We start from the raw sequence: 16,159 nt of genomic DNA on the forward strand, positions 1-16,159 counted from the left end.
TGAATGTGTCCGTCGACGAAGCCGCCTTCGTACAGCGTGCCGGACGCCCACGCGTACACGCCATTGTGTCCGTGGTATTTGTCACAAGCAAACGGGCCCGTGTACACGTCGCCGGTCGCGAAATGGCGGTAAACACTGAGACCGCTTGCGACGTTGTCGTGGAAAGTGCCGTCGAAGATGTCGCCGTTGGCAAAGATGTAGCGCCCGCGGCCGTGCTTGAGGTTGCGGCGCCAATGGCCGACGAACTTTTCGCCGGTCGCCGAGACAAAGACGCCGGCGCCGTCGCACATGTCGTTGGCCCACATCCCAGAGTAGATGCTGCCGTTGGCGTAAAAGCAGACGCCGCGACCGTCGCGCACATCGCGCACCCAGTGGCCCTGCTCGGAACGTTAAAAAAAGGCTGCACCGTGTCAAGTGTACCTTGTAGACTTCGCCGTCGGCCGTGAGAATCCCGACGCCGTCCGCATGCCCGTGCACAAACGTACCCCGGTACGCGTTGCCATTCGCCTGCAAACAGATCGTTAAGTGTTGGGATGCAGATCGAAGAAGAATTCCAACTACCTTGGTGAGCGATCCAAAGCCGTGGTGAACGCCGTGGTCCCATGCGCCAACGTAGACGTCTCCGTTCGCACTCGAGTGCACGCCGCGGCCGTGGATCTCACCGGCTGCCCACTCGCCCTCGTACGTCTCGCCGTTTGGAAACGTCAGGAGCCCGACGCCGTGCTTGACGCCGTCGCGCCATTGGCCCTTGTAGGTTTTCCCGCACACGCTTTCCCAGAGCCCAAATCCCTACATCTAATTCTACACCGAAACATCGCGTGGGAAGAGTACGTGGCGATAGCCGTTGGTCCATTGACCGCGGTATTGGTCGCCGTTGGCGTAGTAGTACTCGCCCCACCCGTGGAACGCACCGTCGGCAAAGTCGCCGACGTAGAGACTGCCGCTCGGATACTGCGCTTTCGCAAACGCTGTTGCAACGCCATGGAAGGCGCTGAGCCACATGATATGGTCGAACGCCGTCGAGTCGCACGGGCGAATGGCCGTCGTCGCGACGAGGAGCCCCGTTGCGTCGATTGTATCGCGGGGCGGCTCCATGGACGCGGTTTTCGGGCGTGCCGCGGCCCGTTGCACCTAGCTCATATACTTAAGTAGTCCGTGGCAAAGCTCGTATTCTATCGAGGCGTTGGCTACCGGGGTGTTGTGTCGCTTGAGCGGCACCACGATTGGCGGCGCGTCGGGCACCGTCAGTGTCGACGCTCGACGCGTCGCGAGTGGCCAGTCGTTGGCGGCAATGATGTCTGGCGTCGTCACGCACACGGCACAGTAGGGACAGATTGGAAACGAGTACCCGACGTTCCGCGCTTGGCAGACGTCGCAGTACCACTTGTGCTCGCTGCGCTTGTGTTCGTGGATCTCGTGCATTGTCGCCGCCACGAAGCCGCAATCCGCCCAGTCGCAGCACAAGAACGCATTGTACGGCGATGGCGGCTGCCACTGCGAGTCTTGCGTGTACATTTCAAAGTAGAAAAACTCGCTGGTCCACGGGTCGCACCACTCTTGCCAGCTCCCGACCGTGCGCACGAGCTTGCTTCGCTCCAACAGCTGCTTCATGGCCCACGGGCTCTGGAGCACCATGTTTTGCTTTCGCCGCTCGCGCTGTGCCGCCCGGCGTCCCCTAGTACGAACCGAGTCCGTCCCTTATAGCATCATCACGATCGAGCGACGTACAAGAGGCCGCGGGCGACGCGCTGGATCTCGATCGCAGCAAAGTGCCGTCGACGCACGTCGGAGGCCACGACCCGCCCTTTCCAGCCGCGGTACAGGCTCTGGAGCGACGTCGCCACGTAGTTGCGCATGTTGCTGACTGTCTCTTCGTGCACACGCGCCTGCTGGAGGAGTCGGTCGCGACACTTGTCGATCGCGACGAGTCGCTGCTCGTAGATGCGCCGGAGGATCGCATGCTCGGCGTGCGTACGGACGGCCACGTGCATGTTGACGTTTCAAAAGATAGAGAAAGGGCAGCCCCCCGACCTGTACCGAGACCGGCAACGCATGTCGGAGATTCCATCGGCGAGTCAACGATTGCAAGCCCTCCAGTGAGCCCGACCCGTCGGGTGCTACAGCGCTAAATCGGCTTTGGTCGCATCCTAGGGGGCGAACAAGCCACACGGATCGAACTCGCGTGCGTCTGTGCAAGCGCACGACGCATCCATCACGAGAGCGCGTGAAACAAAGTAAAACGCCGAGCGGCCTCCGTTAGCACATCAAGCAAAGCAACATCCGACCTCGGATTCTCATAAACATCTATCCGATCTGGTGTTGGTGCTGGATAGTTATCGACACAATCCGACCTCGTATATCTTGCTAAAATAGTTTTGACAAGTTATCCGACCTCGGATTCCAGAGACGACGAGGAAGAGATGCTGGGCGATGATGGGACGAGGGGTAGATCCATTCTTGGAGCCGATAAAACGCAATCGAACGATCCGATATACTAGAACGACGGCGACGATGACGCGTCGGAACATATAGACAGATAGTACAACGACGATGCCGTGATGCTACGGCGTTGGGAGGGAATCCAGGTCCCGCGGGCGACACGGCGCCTTGTGGTAGCGCGCAGCGAGCGTCGACGGCACGACAAGCAAAGGCGGTGTCACCACGAGGTGCCGAAGGATCACGCTCGGGCGTTCGTGTACGCCGTCGTTGTCGTCGTCGTCCATGGGGAACCAGCAGTGGCCAAAAACCTCGGTCGGGCGCAAATGAATGTTCCACGCTTTCGAGGTGCCGACGACCGAGATCGATGGCCCGCCGCCGTAGTAGTGCTGAAACACCTTCCACACGTCCGGGTGGATGGTATGGTAGGCACCTAACGGCAAGTCAGGTTTCGGCAAGAGCTGGCCGCGGTGGAACGAGAGTAGCGAGTGGTTGGCGATCGCGCCTGGGTGGTCGCCACCCGCCGTCACATACGCCAGCCACCGACTTAGCCACGACGCCGAGATGATGTAGCAGAGGTCCGAGCGCAGCGCGGCGTGCGAGATGGCCATGATCGTGCTGTACTCGTCGGCCGGGTGCGGCTGCTGAAAGAACAACGGCGATGGCTTGCCCGCCTTGCTGTGCACGCGGGCGTCGCCGAGCGCCTGCAGCATGTGCAGCACGTCGCCGCAAAGGCGGCACGTGCGCTTGGACGCCTTGTCAATGTAGGCGCGGTGGGGCGAGCAGGATGCGCAGACGAGGCGGCCGCAGAGGCGGCAGTGGTGCTTCCATTTCGTCCAGAGCTGGAACGGCGAGTGGCAGATGACGCAAAGGGCACTCTCGCTCTTCTCCATCCACGCAGCGTCGGGCGACGCGACCGCATTGGGAAAGGCGAGGGAGAAGACTTGCTTTCCTCGGCGCATGCTAGCAACTTGAGATCTGCGAGGTGCCGAGCGTAGCCGCCGGCGAGATGGCACGCGCACGGAAGGCGGCGCTGCACATCCTTTCGGTTCGAAAAAATCTCACCCGCTTCCTTCGACCGGTTCGTCCGGTGACGTTGCCAGCGAGTACAGTGTGCACATCAACACGTTCTCTCGGCGAGTCGATACTCGAGCCTCGTGGCGCCACGTGCATACATACGGACCAAGAGACCGTCGTAGCTTCAAGAATGAAGTGCCACGTGATAGAAGCCACCTCGTCGTGAGAGAAGCCACCTCGTCGACTCTGTTGAAAGCGATAGAATGATAGCAGGCGACATGCGATGGTGCGTGCCACCGTAGAGCATGACGCATCTGTCCACACATTGGATGGATATATTCTCAGAGCCAGCGTGGCGATGTGGACCGTGATGGCGCGATCCGTCGCACAACCCAATGCGAAGAGCTCGACAGAAGAAGTCTCGCCCGCAACGCACATCGAATCAAGTACAAGCAGATCTTAGTCGTCTGCCTTCGCGAGGCCGCGCGCCGCAAAGTCGTCGGGCCAGAACGAGCTCGAGTACGGCGATGAGAACGCAGTCGTGACGTCCGGTGGGTGGTACCAGTAGTTGAGCGCGAGGTGGCCCTTGTCCGACGCACCGTCCACCGTAAACGACGTCACTTCGTGGAACCACGAGGCCGGAAGGTACAGCATATCGCCGACGCCAAGTTCGCACGTTGTCGCCTTGGCGCTGGCAAAGAGTGGAAACTCGGCCGCGAGCTCAGCCGCGGGGCGCGACGTCTTGACGCGGCTAAAGTTGATGGGGAATTGGACCGTCTTGTCGACGACACGGCGCGCGACAAGGTCATCTTCAAACACGTCCTCCGCATCCTCGCCCGTCTCCTCATCCTCGCCCGTCTCTTCGTCCTCATCCTCGTCGTCGCCATCCTTATCGTTCTCATCCCATTCGACATCCATGGCAGCTTCCATGGCGGCTTCCAGCTTGGCCTCTGCAGCCTCCACACGCTCAGCCGCGCCGTCGACGCCATTTTCCAGGTCGGCTTCCGCGGCTTCGAGCTAATACATGTATCATCATCAGCACGATGCCGTCAATGATGTCATGCGAGTCGGGAGTCTACCTCCGCCTCGGCGTCGCGCTGCGTCTTGGCGACGATGGCAGCTTGCTCCGAGAGCGGGTCGGCGCCGTACGCAGTCGTGGGCTCGCCCTCGTAGTTGATGCGGCCGTTCTCGTGCACTTGCAAAAGCGAGCCGCGCGTGTACATGGCTTCGACGTCCGACGGCGCGTAGAGGCGAAAGTGCTTCTTCCCGCGCAGCAGAATGTACAAGTTGTCGTGGTAGTCGTGGTGCAGCCCGGTCGTCGAGCCGTCGACCGCATTACCCATCCAGACGTTGATGTTTTGCGGCACGAGGTGCCCGAGGAGCGATGGAGTCAGCGGAAAGTCGTGGGCGAGCTGCGCAATGAACGGCGCCATGAGACCGGGGCGACCGGTCTCGGGGTCGGCCTCGACGTCCTGCGTCGTGAGGTAGTGCAGCATGTCGCGCTGCTCGAGGAGGTCCAAGAAGGCACGAAACGTCATGGGCACCTCGTTGCCCTTGCCAAACGAGTCGGACGGCGAGCTGCGCTCCTCGACCATGAGCGGTGCATCGCCCGCAGTGGCCTTCAAGTACTCGTTGGTCCACTTGGCTGGCGCACTGAACGACGGGTCTGCGATGAAGCCACGGAGCACGACGGGCCGGCGCGTCGCCACGTACTCGGCGTAGAAGCGCTCGGGCGTGACGCTCGCTGTGTCAATGACGTCGAGCTCGTAGTTGTGGCTCGGGACTTCCCAGCCATTGTAGCGCACTTTGCTGCTGCGGGTCTGGACCTTCTTCGTCTTGCCGCTATTCGCGTCGGGCGATGGCGCGGTGACGCGCTTCGAGCGAGTCGAGGCAGGCATTTGAGCTGCAATCTGAGTGCGTATCTGCGTACCGCCATCGATTGGTCCGTATATCCGGATTGCCGGATACGACGCCCTCGCCCTACGACAGGATTAGCTAAAACGGATCAATCGCAATGCGAGATGCGAGGTATTTTGGCCAATCCGCACGGATGTACTACCAGGATAGAAACACCCAACCGTTCCATGCTGTGTTGACGCTCCGAGATGCGCAATGCAAGACGCGACGCAGGTAAAGACAGAAGAAGGCTATACATAAATTCTATTGACGAGTGTACACGGACCTACATTGAGCCTAGCCAAAGTGGAAGCTTTGACCTTGGCCGCCGAAGCCGCCGTGACCACGGCCACCGTAGCCACCGCCGCCGCCCATACCACCGAAGCCGCCGCCGCCCATGCCGCCAAAGCCGCCGCCGCCCATGCCGCCGCCTTGGCCAGAGAAGAACATTTGGAAGATGTCGTTGGGGTTCATGCCACCCATGCCGCCCATGCCACCCATGCCGTCGCCATCGAGGTCGTCAAGGTCGACGCCAGAGTCGTAGCGCTGCTTCTTCTGCGGGTCCGAGAGCACGGCGTAGGCCTCGCCGACGTCCTTGAACGAGGTTTCGGCCGCCTTCTGTTCCTCTTCCGTTTTGTTCGAGTGACGATCCGGGTGGTACTTGAGCGCCGACTTGCGGTACGCCTTCTTGATCTCCGCGTCCGAAGCCGACGGCGAGACCTCCAGAATCTTGTAAAAGTCTTTCCGCTTGGCCTTCTTGAGCTCGAGCTTCGTCTCGCGGATGTAGCCCGCATACTGGCGCTGCGTGTCTTCGCCAACGAGCTTGGAAGCCGATTCATACTCGCGGAGCGCCTGTTCGAGGTTGTCCTTGCCGCCAATGTCGCGCAAGCACTGGGCCTTGCGGATGTACGCCTTGACGTACGAGCTGTCATAGTAGATCGCCTTGTCGCAATCCTTGATCGCCTCTTCATTTTGGCTGAGCTTCGACAAGGCCGCGGCGCGGTTGCAGTGCAGCTTGGCATTGTACGCCTTGTTGGCGGGGTCGATGAGGAGGCACTGCGAGTAGGCGTCCGCGGCTTCCTGGAAGCGACCACCCTTGAAAGCGTCGTTGGCGGCTTCCTTCTGCGAGTCGAGTTGACGGATGCGCTTGATTTCCTTCATGAAGCGACCGTTGTCCGGGTCCGAGCGCAGCGCCTGCTGCAAGTGCTTGATGGCGCTCGTAAATTCGCCCTGGAAGTACAAGCACTTGGCGCGAAGGTAGAGCACATCTGGCGACGCCGAGTCGGACCGCATGAGCTGCGTGAGGGCAGCAAAGGCTTCGTCGTAGCGTTCGCAGCCGATGAGCGCCTCGGCACGCCACTTCTTCAAGTCGTTCGCGTGCGTGCACGTGAGGAGCGCACTGTCAAAGCACGACACGGCTTCGCGGAAGCGCTCCGCCTTGACGTAGTCGCGGCCACGCGAGATCTTGTCGGCGGCGATTTCGGCCGCGCGGCGATCGTTGAAGAGCGTCGCGTCCGTCGGGTCCTTCATCGAGCCCGCCTGGTACGTCTTGATGGCGGCCTCAATGTCGCCAAGCGCGACTTGCGCCTTGGCCTTGCGCTGGTAGCCGCGAATGAAAGTTGGCTCCATGGCAATCGCCCGCGACGAGTCGGCAATCGCTTCGTGGTGCTTGGCAATCATGAGATACGCCGCCGCCCGGTTTCCGTAGAAGGCCGCCGTCGTCGGCGCGAGCTCGATGGCCTTCGAGTACATCTCAATGGCGCCCCGGTAGTCGGCCTTCTTGTACAGGTCATTGCCCTTGGTCTTCCACTCCTCGGCAGAGGCGTCGTTCGAAGACAAGTCCATGTTGCGCTTCTGCGGTTGCCGCCCGTTTCCAATATGAAGGCGTCGCAGGGATCCACAGAACCAGTCTTTTGCGCTTCCCCCAGGACTTTGAGGCCTAATTAGGATCCTCCCGGAGTCAAATGTCCGAATTCCATTTTATCGTGGCGCACGTCGATTTGATTGGTTTTATACCGCGATGGACTTTCGAGAAATTTCTAGAATCGCAACTTCGTGAAGAGTATCAAGCCACTTGACTTGATATTCGTGTCGAGGCCGCAAGCACTACGGCCCAGTGTACACGCGGAAACCCGTGTCGACGCCGTCGGCTTCCCATGCTCTAATGATGGCGCGCGACCGCAAGTCGGCTTGTCGAATTGGCTCGGGCACACGGAACAGCGATGTTACTTGCGTGAGCGCGACGGCTTGCTCGAGCGTAATGAGGTTGCCGATCGAGACATAGATGGGGTTTTGAATTCCTTTCGTGCACAGTGCCGAGCCCCATACCTACACCAGAGGCAAGCCTGAAACAAGGTCACGCAGCACGTTCGTACCGTGCCCGACTCGCCACGCAGCGGCACGATAACGTCGTCTTTGCTGGCGTCGCCGCGCTGGATCGCCTTGGCGTCCTCGACGAGCGCGCGGATGTGGGACTTGGCGAGGCCATCGACGTTGAGAAACGTCTTGGCAACGCCGATCGTTGGCAGCGCCTTGACCACGCCCAAGTGCGACGCGATGCCAAAGCCGCGAGGATGCAGTCGCCCATTGCCATCGACAAAGACGAGTTGCGGCTGAAGGTCCTCTGGGATCATATCGAAGAGTGGCAGGAGCGCCGGTAGCTCACGAAAGCCAAGGAACGTTGGGATGTATGGCAGTGTCAGGTTCGTGTAGCAACTAGTGCGAGAGGTAAATCGCCCATTGACGCCACGCGTGAAAGACCGTACGAGGCTTCACAGAGCACTTTAAGGTCGGGATACGAGAGGACAACAAGGGTCGCGCAGGCGTCATTGGTTCCCTTAAGGAACGAGATGTCGACGCCGCCGATGCGGGCGAGGCGGCTCTCATCCACGGAGCTCGTCATGTTCATCGCGCACTTCATCTATGGCCAGGATGAGTCATGAGATACGTAGCCCACGCCAGCGTACCTCTGTCTGCTCGGCCTCCCAAGCTACGCGCTGGGCGTCTGTGTCTTCCATGCTCATGGCAGGTACTCTTGTGATGATGCGGTCGCGGGTTCCTTTGTGATGTGGCCAGTGATGGTCCGAATGTTGTCGCGATCTTGCGCAGCGCAATAAAATGCATGTATTTTATTACACACGGTGGTGACTTCGCTTGGTGTTTGTATGTCGTCGACGCCGTTGGCAATAAATCACGATACAAATCCACATTGAGTCTAGGCTTTCGCGCCATTTTTGCCTACGCGAAGCCCGAAAAAGCCGAAAGCTGCGTGTAAAAATAGGATATATCCTAATTGAATAAATTTGGAATTGGGTGAAGCCCCGCACAGCGAAACCTGTGGGGTTGGAAGTCCAGTGATCCGGAGCAGCAGACCAACCCACGATGCCATCGTCCGAAGGTAAGCGCGAGCGAGGAAGAGGCCGGTAGATGGAGCGCTCCATCTACCGAGGATCTTTGCGCGATGGAACGCTTCCAGACGCCCATGCTGCTCTCGGTAGATGAGAACTCCCCGGCCGTGTCCGAGTCGGAATCCGAGTCGGAGATGAAGGCCGAGGCCGGCTCGAAGAAGCGCAAGCTGGACAAGAAGGGCAAGACCAAGACGGCCAAGAAGAGCCGCGTCATGGACAGCGACGACGAGAAGCCCCGCAAGAAGAATGCCTTTGTTGAAGAGGAAGCGTCCGAGAGCGATGACGACGGGAAGGAGATCGACTCGTCCGAGGAAGAGGACGTCGAAGAAGACAACACGTACGTCAACGATGGCTTCGTCGTCGGCGACGACGACGAGAGCGATGAAGACGAAGGCCGGGGTCATCGCAAGCGCAAGAAGAAGAAGGACAAGAAGCGCTCGCGCTTGCGCCAAGGCCGCGACGACGACGACCTGGACGACGATGACATTGATCTCATTCAAGAGAACTTGGGTATCAAGAAGAACCGCGACCGTTCCTACAGCGATGGCGGCGACTTCGACTCGGATGGCTCGGTTAAGAAGGCGTCCAAGAAGGTGAAGAAGAAGGCCGAGAAGATCAACGCCGACATGTCCAAAGACATGTTTGGTGCCTCGGACGACGACGAAGATGCTGCGCCGGCGCGCAAGGGTGACGGGTACGGCGACGAGGCCGAGTACGACAGTGATGATGGCTTCATCGTGTCGGAAGACGAGGATGGCAGCGGGCGTCAAAAGACGGGCCACCGCCCCATCAAGAAGCCGCGCCAGTCGATGGAGATCGCCCAAGGTCCGTCTTTGTACCAGCTCGACGAAGCCGAAGAGCTCTTTGGTGACGCTGAGGCCTTCTTGGAGGCAACGCGGGGCCACATTACGCAAGAGTCGGCCGAGAAGGACAAGCGCGCGATCTTGATTGACAAGTACGAGCCCAGTGTCTTGAAGGAGTTCCACATGACGGCCAACGACGCGGCTGTCCGCGAGCGCGACGAGCCCGAGCGCTACATCCAGATGTTTGCGCAGCGGCGGTTCCCGGACCCCGAAGAGCGCGCAGAGGAAGCCGAGTGGATGGTTGATAGCGTCTTGAAGAAGCTCGAGGCAAAGTACACGGGCCAGCGCGGTGTGCGCGGTAACCTTGTGACTGCGATCGATAACGTCCTGCGCTTCTACCACGAAGACAAGCTGGAGCCGGCGTTTGTCCAGCGCTACTGCAAGGAGTACTGGAAGACCGCGGGGCTTCACAGCGAGCATTTGTACCTTATCCAAGACCTCGACGTCAAGTACGACAAGCTTCAGCGGAAGCGGGCGGCGCTGCAGGTCGGTATGCAAAACGCCATTGACGCGAGCGAGGCGCGTGAGAGTACCGCCGTGCGCAAGTGCTACCAGCATGTCGTGCGCAGCCCCGAAGAGAAGCACTTGGCCGATCTCTCGCTCGCGTTTTCGACGCTAGACGTTCGCGACAAGAACAACGCGGCGGGCCTCAAGCGCCCTGGTCGACGGACGTTCTACAACGTGTGCGTCAAGGCTGGCCTCAAGGGCCTCGCCGCGCAGTTCACGATGAGCGCGACTGTCCTTGGCGGCGTCTTGGCGGGCATCTTGACGGACGGCGAAGGCCAGGTGCCAACGCCGACGGCCAGTCTCGGTGACATTTGCATGACGTACCTCTCGAACGAGTTTCCGACGATTCCGGACGTTCTCAAGGGCGCGCGCCACGTCGCGGCGTACCAAGTCGCGTCAGACCCGAACGTGCGCCAGCGCATGCGTGACCTCTTCCACCGCTTCGCCGCGCTTACGACGCTCACGACCAAGAAGGGCGTCGAGGAAATCGACGAGTTTCACTACTGCCACGGCCTCCAGTATCTCGAAGGCATGGCGGCGCTGGACGTCTTTGGGACGGATTTGTACATGCGGGTCGAGAAGGCTGAAAAAGAAGGCTTTGTGACGGCGCACGTCGCGGTGGACCACCTCGTCTTGATTGAGAGCCTCGAGCAGATCTACCTCGCGCCGGGTGACAGCAGTGAGTGGCAGAGCCACCGCCGCGACATTCTCGCCGAGGCCGTCGGAGCGTTCTTGATCCCGTCGCTCCAGGAAGAGCTGCGCCAGGAGTGGCGGCTTTCGGCCCAAGATGTTGTGCTGCGTCGATGCGGCGACGCCATGCGGAAGCGCGTCATGGTCCGGCCGTTCGAAGCTCACGAGGGCGAGGACCCGCGCCTCATCGGTATCTACGTCGACGACGAAGATCCGGAGGCCGTTGCCTACATTGTGGCACTCGACGAGAACGGAGAGCTCGTCGACAAGGTCCAGGGCCGGTGCTTGACGGCAACGTGCCTCGAGTCGCTCCAGACCGTGCTCACGACGTTCTTGGAAGAGCACGCGCGCACGTCGGCGGTTGTTATCAACACGAGCGGCGGCCTGAAGTGCATGGACATGGGCGAGCTCGTCGACTCGGTCCGCAACAAAGTCCATCGTGCCGATGCCAGTGAACCGCGCGAGTACCTCCACGTGACGTTCCTCAAGGACGACGTCGCGCGCATGTACAGCAAGTCGAAGCGCGCCGAGGCCGAGTTTCCGGAAGAGTCGACGGGTATGCGTGCTGCGATCGGGCTCGCGCGCTATTTGCGCAACCCGCTCGCGGAGCTCAGCTCCATGTGGGGCTTTGTTGCGCAGAATGAGCCGGGTCGCGGTCGTGAGCTTCTGTACCTCAACGTCGATTTGTTCCAGAGTCACGTCAACAAGGATCTCCTCGTAAAAGAGTATGAGCGCATCTTTACCCAGACCGTCAACAAGGTCGGCGTCGACATCAACTACGTGGCCAACTATGCGCACGCGTCGTACGTGCTGCAGTTCGTCTCGGGTCTCGGTCCGATCAAGGCTTTGGCGCTCATTGAGAAGATCAAGGCAGCGGGGTATCTCGAGAAGCGCCAGGACTTGCTCAAGATGGTGTCGGGCCCCGTCGTGTACCGCAACTGCGCGGGTTTTATCCGCATCCGCGAGCGCGATGCGCTCAAGGAGTCGCCACTCAACTCACTCGACGACACACGCATCCATCCCGAGAGCTACTACATGGCGGTCAAGATGTGCGGTGACGCCAACAACAACACGACAATGGATTTGTACGACCCGGATCAGTACTCGTACGCGGTCGAAGACACGATGTTCCAGTCGGCAACTGCGATCAAGAATGCCAACGCCAAGCGCCCGGCGAGCACGTCGAAGAAGAACGAGCGTCTCTCGGACGTCGAGATCCAGGACTCTCTTGCGGACCTCGACTTGCCCGCGTATGCCAACCGGCTCGAACTGCAGCAGAAGGGTCCGAAGCTTTTGACGCTCGAGCACATCAAGCGCGAGCTGCGGTACCCGTACTTTGACCCGCGTGACAAGTACAAGGACCCGGTGCAACTGGACCTCTTTTACCTCCTTCACAACGAGACGCGCGAGACGCTCCGCATTGGTATGGTCGTGCCGTGCCGCCTTATCAAGATGGCAGGCGATCAGATGGTCGTTGTTTCGCTGCACTCGAACATCAAGGCGCAGCTCAAGAAGGAGCATCTGCCCGACTACATGACGGAGCGCGGCAACGAGTACTTGCGCATCAACGGGTTCCCGCGCGGCATGCAAGTGAACGCCAAGATCATGGACTTTGTCCAGGACTACAACCGGTACCACTTGAGCCTGGCCTGCGACCAGCGGTCGATTGTCATGATGACGGAAGAGATCTTTAACCGCGGGTCGTTCCCGCGCGCCGTGAACGTCGACAAGATCATCAAGGACAGCCAGAACCGGTACGACTTGCTCGTGAACGAGCTCCCGCGCCCCGAGGAGGAAAAGTCGTACGACAACACGCGCATTCAGAAAAAGTCCCAGCGCAAGCGCCGCCAGATCATCCATCCCGTCTTCCACAACGTCAACATGAAGCAAGCGATCGCCAAGCTCAAGACACTCCCGGTCGGTGACGTTGTGCTTCGCCCCGCGCGCGAGAACGTCGACCACTTGACGCTGACGTGGAAGGTGCTGGACGGTGTGTACCGCCACTTCGACGTGCTCGAGAAGGACAAGCCGTCCGAAGGTCGCCTCGGTGCCAAGCTCATCGTCAAGGACGAGACGTACGAGTCGATTGACGAGATGATTGCGCGGCTCATTGACCCGATGAACACGCTTGTTGACGAGGTCGTGCACCACAAGAACTACCGCAACGAAGACGCCCACGACATCGGTGAGGCGCTCCTTGCCGAGAAGAAGGCCGACCCCAAGCGCATCCGTATGCGATCCACCCGTTCAGAGAGTACCCGGGTTGCTTCTCCGTTACGTTTGTCGCGCGCACGACGGCGCGGACGTGGAACATGGAGGTCCGCGCCAACGGCTTCCGCTTCTTTGGCTCGGTCAACTCGTCCGTCCAGCCATCACTCGCGCACGCGCTTGCATTTTTCAAGAAGACGGCGCTCGCGCCGCCAAAGTCCAAGCCGCGCACGAGCAACTACGCGTCGGGCTCGGGCAGTCGTGCCGCCGAGCCGTCGCGCCCGTCGAGCTACAGCAGCAATAGCCGTTCGGGTGAGCCTGCGCCGCGCACGTCGAGCTACAGCAGTGGGCATCACGGCGCGCACGGCGCGAGCAGCTACCATCCGCACGGAGGCAACAGCGGTGGTCCGCGGTACGCCGACTATGGCCGCCCGCCGCCGCCGCACCACCAGGCGCCGCCCCACCACCACCATGCCGGCCCGCCCTACCAAGAGCGCCGGTACTAGGAACAGTTGTAGTTGATGACTCGTTTTTCGACGCCTTGCGACATCATATATGGTGCCTACTCGTGTACGACGACTGGTTTTACATGTGCAGCAGCGCAGGCGAAACGTGCGCCGCCGAGAGCCGCTCGGATGCGTCAAAGACATCGCCGCACGTCGCACACCTACACACATCCACCGCTCAGCCCAAAATCCAATGTAGTACGACGCAGCGCCATAGTACACAAAGGTCGGGTCGGTTGCGACGGCCGTTTGGAGGCAGTAGTAGCAGTATTGGTGGCCACACGTCGTAATGTACGGCGTCTACCCACATATCCTGAGAGATGTCAAGAGAGATGGGTCGCACCTTGGCCGGCGTGGCGTTGCAGAGGGCGCAAGGGCCGACGCCGCTGGCGTGGTCGTCGCTATTAACGTCAGGGCCGAGAAGCTGCTTTCCGCGCTGCTTGAGCCAAAGCCCGGCACGCTGCCAGTTAATGAGCGGCAGCGCAAAGTAGCAAAACTCGACAAAGCCGTCCCAGACCAGCTGCCGGTTCATGTACTCGAACGTTATGGCGCGCGGCGCTACCGAGCGCGTGAGCGGCGCCTACAGGTCGCAGTGAGAGCTTCCTCACAAAGGCGCGCATCGTGTTACGAGCTTCATGCCCACGAGGCGCTCGGGCACGCTGCGGTACTCGCCCTGCTTCCAGAACGCGAGGTGGTTCGCGAGCTTCAAGATCGACGCGACCGTGCTCACGCGGTGCACGAGGTTCAAAAAGTGCTGGTATTGGTCCTAAACAAACGCATGGAAAAAGGTGCAGCGGTAGAGCAAGTGCGCGCACCTCGGCCTCGGTCGACCGGTCTTCGCGCCAGCGGTAGCTCAAGAGCGCGCGATGGATGCGATTCCATGCATACGGTAGACCCACCGAGAGGAGGAAGAGCGGCAGTGTCTTCTTCCAAGTCAAGCACTCTTTGGCGAACTGGAGGTTCTGGAGCTTCATGCCCGGCGTTGGCTGCACATACAGCATGTCGGAGCGCCGAGAGCACGATGGATGGATGTAGTACCTGGTGCATGCCCACGGAGAGCGCAAAGAGCATCGCGTACGTGACGCCATCGATCTCGGGCTGGTACTTCTCCATCAAGCCGGGCTGGAAGAGCGCAAACATGCTCTTGATCGGGTGCTTCATGAGCGCGAGGATCTCCGAGTCGAGCACGAGCGAGTCCCACTTGTTCACGCGCAAGTTGGCGCTCGCATGCGTCGGCGCAAGGCTCGGCGCCCGGGCGAGCACGCCCCGGAGCCGCGCCAGCTCAGCGACGCTGCCGTCGGCCCACATTCGATTCCATCCCTCATCCGGACGCCTCTGTCATATCCGGATGACCACCCTGACGATGTTGACATCATCATCCTGTTCCGGGGGTAGCACTGGCGGTTCTAGCATCATCGCTCGTACTGAGCTACGCAAGCGTCGTAATACCGAGGCCTACCGAATTGCGCTACGAAGATGCTCGCATCGTCGAGCTTTAGCGGCTCGGCCATCCTCCCTCGTGTAAGGCGCAGCTGCGTGCAGAAGAAGGGCACGAGCAAAGAAGCTACTATCGGTTCTGCAAGCGCTTGATCGATCCGTCTGTACCGTGTACCAAGGGTCAATAATCTGCTTATGGACCCTTGCATGTACGAACGCCGAGACTCGGTATTCCTTGAAGCCAAGACCGCTCCCACTGCGTCTTCCATCGAGGCTGACATGATGATCCTGCCTCTGTTGCACCTCGCCGTGGGAATTTCCTTGCTATTGCTACTGGCGGCGACAAAGGCGGCGGTCGCATCGCTTGGCCACGACGTCCCTATCACCTCGCTGCGTGTCGAGGGCGAAATTCACTCACATAATTCGAGGCAAACTCTTCGCATGCGCATTCCTTGAAGCCCTGCCAGCTGGCGAGGTACTGGATACGGCAATGGCCCGCGCGAGCGTGACCACGGATGCATTTCCGATTTTCCGCCGCCATGGCCAAGAAGTTTCTTTGCTGCACGATCACGGCCATGAAGGTCCACCAGGTCTTCATGTCGATCTTTGGCCTCCTCAACACGGTGGCCGCCGTCTGGCTCATCGCGAACGACGACTACCCGTTCAAGACGTCGGGTGAGATCCGCGGCTCGGTCGCGCGCGTCGTGCTGCACTGCTACCAGATCGTGCTCAGCCACTGCCTCCTCATGGCCGCCGCCTTTGGCGCGCGCCTGCCCCTCGAGTGGTTCGGCCTCCTCACAGGCTTCGTCGGCTCGGGCTTCTACCTCATCTTCCTCGGCTTCCTCACGCTCAGCCTCGACACGATTTTTGGCCTCGTCGTTGGCATCCTCACGATTGTCTATGGCGTCGGCTCGATCATTTACGGCTACTCGACCAAGAAGGAGATGCTCGAGAGCGGCACGTCGTACCGCAACCTCACGCTCGACTAGAGCTCTCCACTTGTTAATGCATTCATTTTGTTTCAATGACCAAGTTCATAGTCGAGATGCAGGACCGCTCGTTCGATCCTGCGGCCGGCAGTCGGGGGCTCCATGCGCCTTCGGGGATTGATGTAGAGATGGCAGCTTTCCATCATGCCAAAGGGGCCAAGGTCAGCGTACGTCCGATGCACTTGACGCGCTGCAGGTCGCAA

The 16,159-nt window shown here is 60.3% G+C and overlaps 8 protein-coding genes across 8 annotated transcripts in view; 2 read left to right on the plus strand and 6 right to left on the minus strand.

The window, feature by feature from the left end:
- Positions 1–1,991, minus strand: part of SPRG_22200 (hypothetical protein) — a gene marked incomplete at both ends in the record, with an annotated part of 3,058 nt that extends 1,067 nt beyond the window's left edge. The window contains 6 exons of the mRNA XM_012346728.1: positions 34–377; positions 421–507; positions 562–789; positions 832–1,131; positions 1,192–1,675; positions 1,729–1,991. Coding sequence (XP_012202118.1) covers positions 34–377; positions 421–507; positions 562–789; positions 832–1,131; positions 1,192–1,675; positions 1,729–1,991 — 1,706 coding nt within the window. The remainder of the gene's footprint in view (positions 1–33; positions 378–420; positions 508–561; positions 790–831; positions 1,132–1,191; positions 1,676–1,728) is intronic.
- Positions 1,992–2,561: 570 nt separating this feature from the next.
- On the minus strand, positions 2,562–3,399 carry SPRG_07513 (hypothetical protein; the record flags this gene model as incomplete). The annotated part of the gene is made up of 1 exon (XM_012346650.1): positions 2,562–3,399. A coding segment is annotated over one exon (838 nt), but the record flags the coding sequence as incomplete, so codon positions are not given.
- A 438-nt stretch (positions 3,400–3,837) lies between these two features.
- SPRG_07514 (hypothetical protein) lies at positions 3,838–5,366 on the minus strand. The gene is made up of 2 exons (XM_012346651.1): positions 4,533–5,366; positions 3,838–4,470 (listed from the first exon to the last, which is right to left on the minus strand). Exons 1-2 carry the CDS (start codon positions 5,349–5,351, stop codon positions 3,913–3,915), a joined length of 1,377 nt encoding a protein of 458 aa, XP_012202041.1. The 5' UTR covers positions 5,352–5,366; the 3' UTR covers positions 3,838–3,912.
- A 280-nt stretch (positions 5,367–5,646) lies between these two features.
- On the minus strand, positions 5,647–7,194 carry SPRG_07515 (hypothetical protein; the record flags this gene model as incomplete). Its single annotated transcript, XM_012346652.1, has 2 exons — positions 5,647–6,665; positions 6,705–7,194. 2 exons carry the CDS (start codon positions 7,192–7,194, stop codon positions 5,647–5,649), a joined length of 1,509 nt encoding a protein of 502 aa, XP_012202042.1.
- A 230-nt stretch (positions 7,195–7,424) lies between these two features.
- On the minus strand, positions 7,425–8,403 carry SPRG_07516 (hypothetical protein). The gene is made up of 4 exons (XM_012346653.1): positions 8,316–8,403; positions 8,115–8,269; positions 7,725–8,064; positions 7,425–7,677 (listed from the first exon to the last, which is right to left on the minus strand). Exons 1-4 carry the CDS (start codon positions 8,370–8,372, stop codon positions 7,456–7,458), a joined length of 774 nt encoding a protein of 257 aa, XP_012202043.1. The 5' UTR covers positions 8,373–8,403; the 3' UTR covers positions 7,425–7,455.
- A 247-nt stretch (positions 8,404–8,650) lies between these two features.
- SPRG_07517 (hypothetical protein) lies at positions 8,651–13,596 on the plus strand. Its single transcript, XM_012346654.1, has 2 exons — positions 8,651–8,746; positions 8,847–13,596. Exons 1-2 carry the CDS (start codon positions 8,731–8,733, stop codon positions 13,544–13,546), a joined length of 4,716 nt encoding a protein of 1,571 aa, XP_012202044.1. The 5' UTR covers positions 8,651–8,730; the 3' UTR covers positions 13,547–13,596.
- SPRG_07518 (hypothetical protein) lies at positions 13,542–14,843 on the minus strand. Its single transcript, XM_012346655.1, has 6 exons — positions 14,569–14,843; positions 14,346–14,516; positions 14,159–14,296; positions 13,874–14,110; positions 13,751–13,830; positions 13,542–13,691 (listed from the first exon to the last, which is right to left on the minus strand). The coding sequence occupies exons 1-6, from the start codon at positions 14,836–14,838 to the stop codon at positions 13,610–13,612; spliced, it is 978 nt and encodes a 325-aa protein (XP_012202045.1). The 5' UTR covers positions 14,839–14,843; the 3' UTR covers positions 13,542–13,609.
- Positions 14,844–15,486: 643 nt separating this feature from the next.
- Positions 15,487–15,999, plus strand: SPRG_07519 (hypothetical protein). The gene has a single exon (XM_012346656.1). It carries the CDS (start codon positions 15,507–15,509, stop codon positions 15,954–15,956), a length of 450 nt encoding a protein of 149 aa, XP_012202046.1. The 5' UTR covers positions 15,487–15,506; the 3' UTR covers positions 15,957–15,999.
- Positions 16,000–16,159: the final 160 nt, after the last annotated feature.

This window comes from Saprolegnia parasitica (assembly GCF_000151545.1).
Source record: "Saprolegnia parasitica CBS 223.65 unplaced genomic scaffold supercont2.30, whole genome shotgun sequence".
Taxonomy (NCBI): domain Eukaryota; phylum Oomycota; class Saprolegniomycetes; order Saprolegniales; family Saprolegniaceae; genus Saprolegnia; species Saprolegnia parasitica.

Bases quoted from the DNA above. Each gene is read 5' to 3' on its own strand.
- SPRG_07514 (XM_012346651.1), bottom strand. From the start codon at position 5,351: ATGCCTGCCTCGACTCGCTCGAAGCGCGTCACCGCGCCATCGCCCGAC. The intron at 4,471-4,532 runs GTAGACTCCCGA...TACATGTATTAG, and splicing joins AGCGCGACGCCGAGGCGGAG to CTCGAAGCCGCGGAAGCCGA.
- SPRG_07518 (XM_012346655.1), bottom strand. From the start codon at position 14,838: ATGTGGGCCGACGGCAGCGTCGCTGAGCTGGCGCGGCTCCGGGGCGTG. The intron at 14,517-14,568 runs GTACTACATCCA...CTGTATGTGCAG, and splicing joins TCTCCGTGGGCATGCACCAG to CCAACGCCGGGCATGAAGCT. The intron at 13,831-13,873 runs GTGCGACCCATC...ATATGTGGGTAG, and splicing joins GCAACGCCACGCCGGCCAAG to ACGCCGTACATTACGACGTG.
- SPRG_07516 (XM_012346653.1), bottom strand. From the start codon at position 8,372: ATGAGCATGGAAGACACAGACGCCCAGCGCGTAGCTTGGGAGGCCGAG. The intron at 8,270-8,315 runs GTACGCTGGCGT...TCCTGGCCATAG, and splicing joins GGGAGGCCGAGCAGACAGAG to ATGAAGTGCGCGATGAACAT. The intron at 7,678-7,724 runs GTACGAACGTGC...CCTCTGGTGTAG, and splicing joins TGCGTGGCGAGTCGGGCACG to GTATGGGGCTCGGCACTGTG.
- SPRG_07519 (XM_012346656.1), top strand. From the start codon at position 15,507: ATGGCCAAGAAGTTTCTTTGCTGCACGATCACGGCCATGAAGGTCCAC.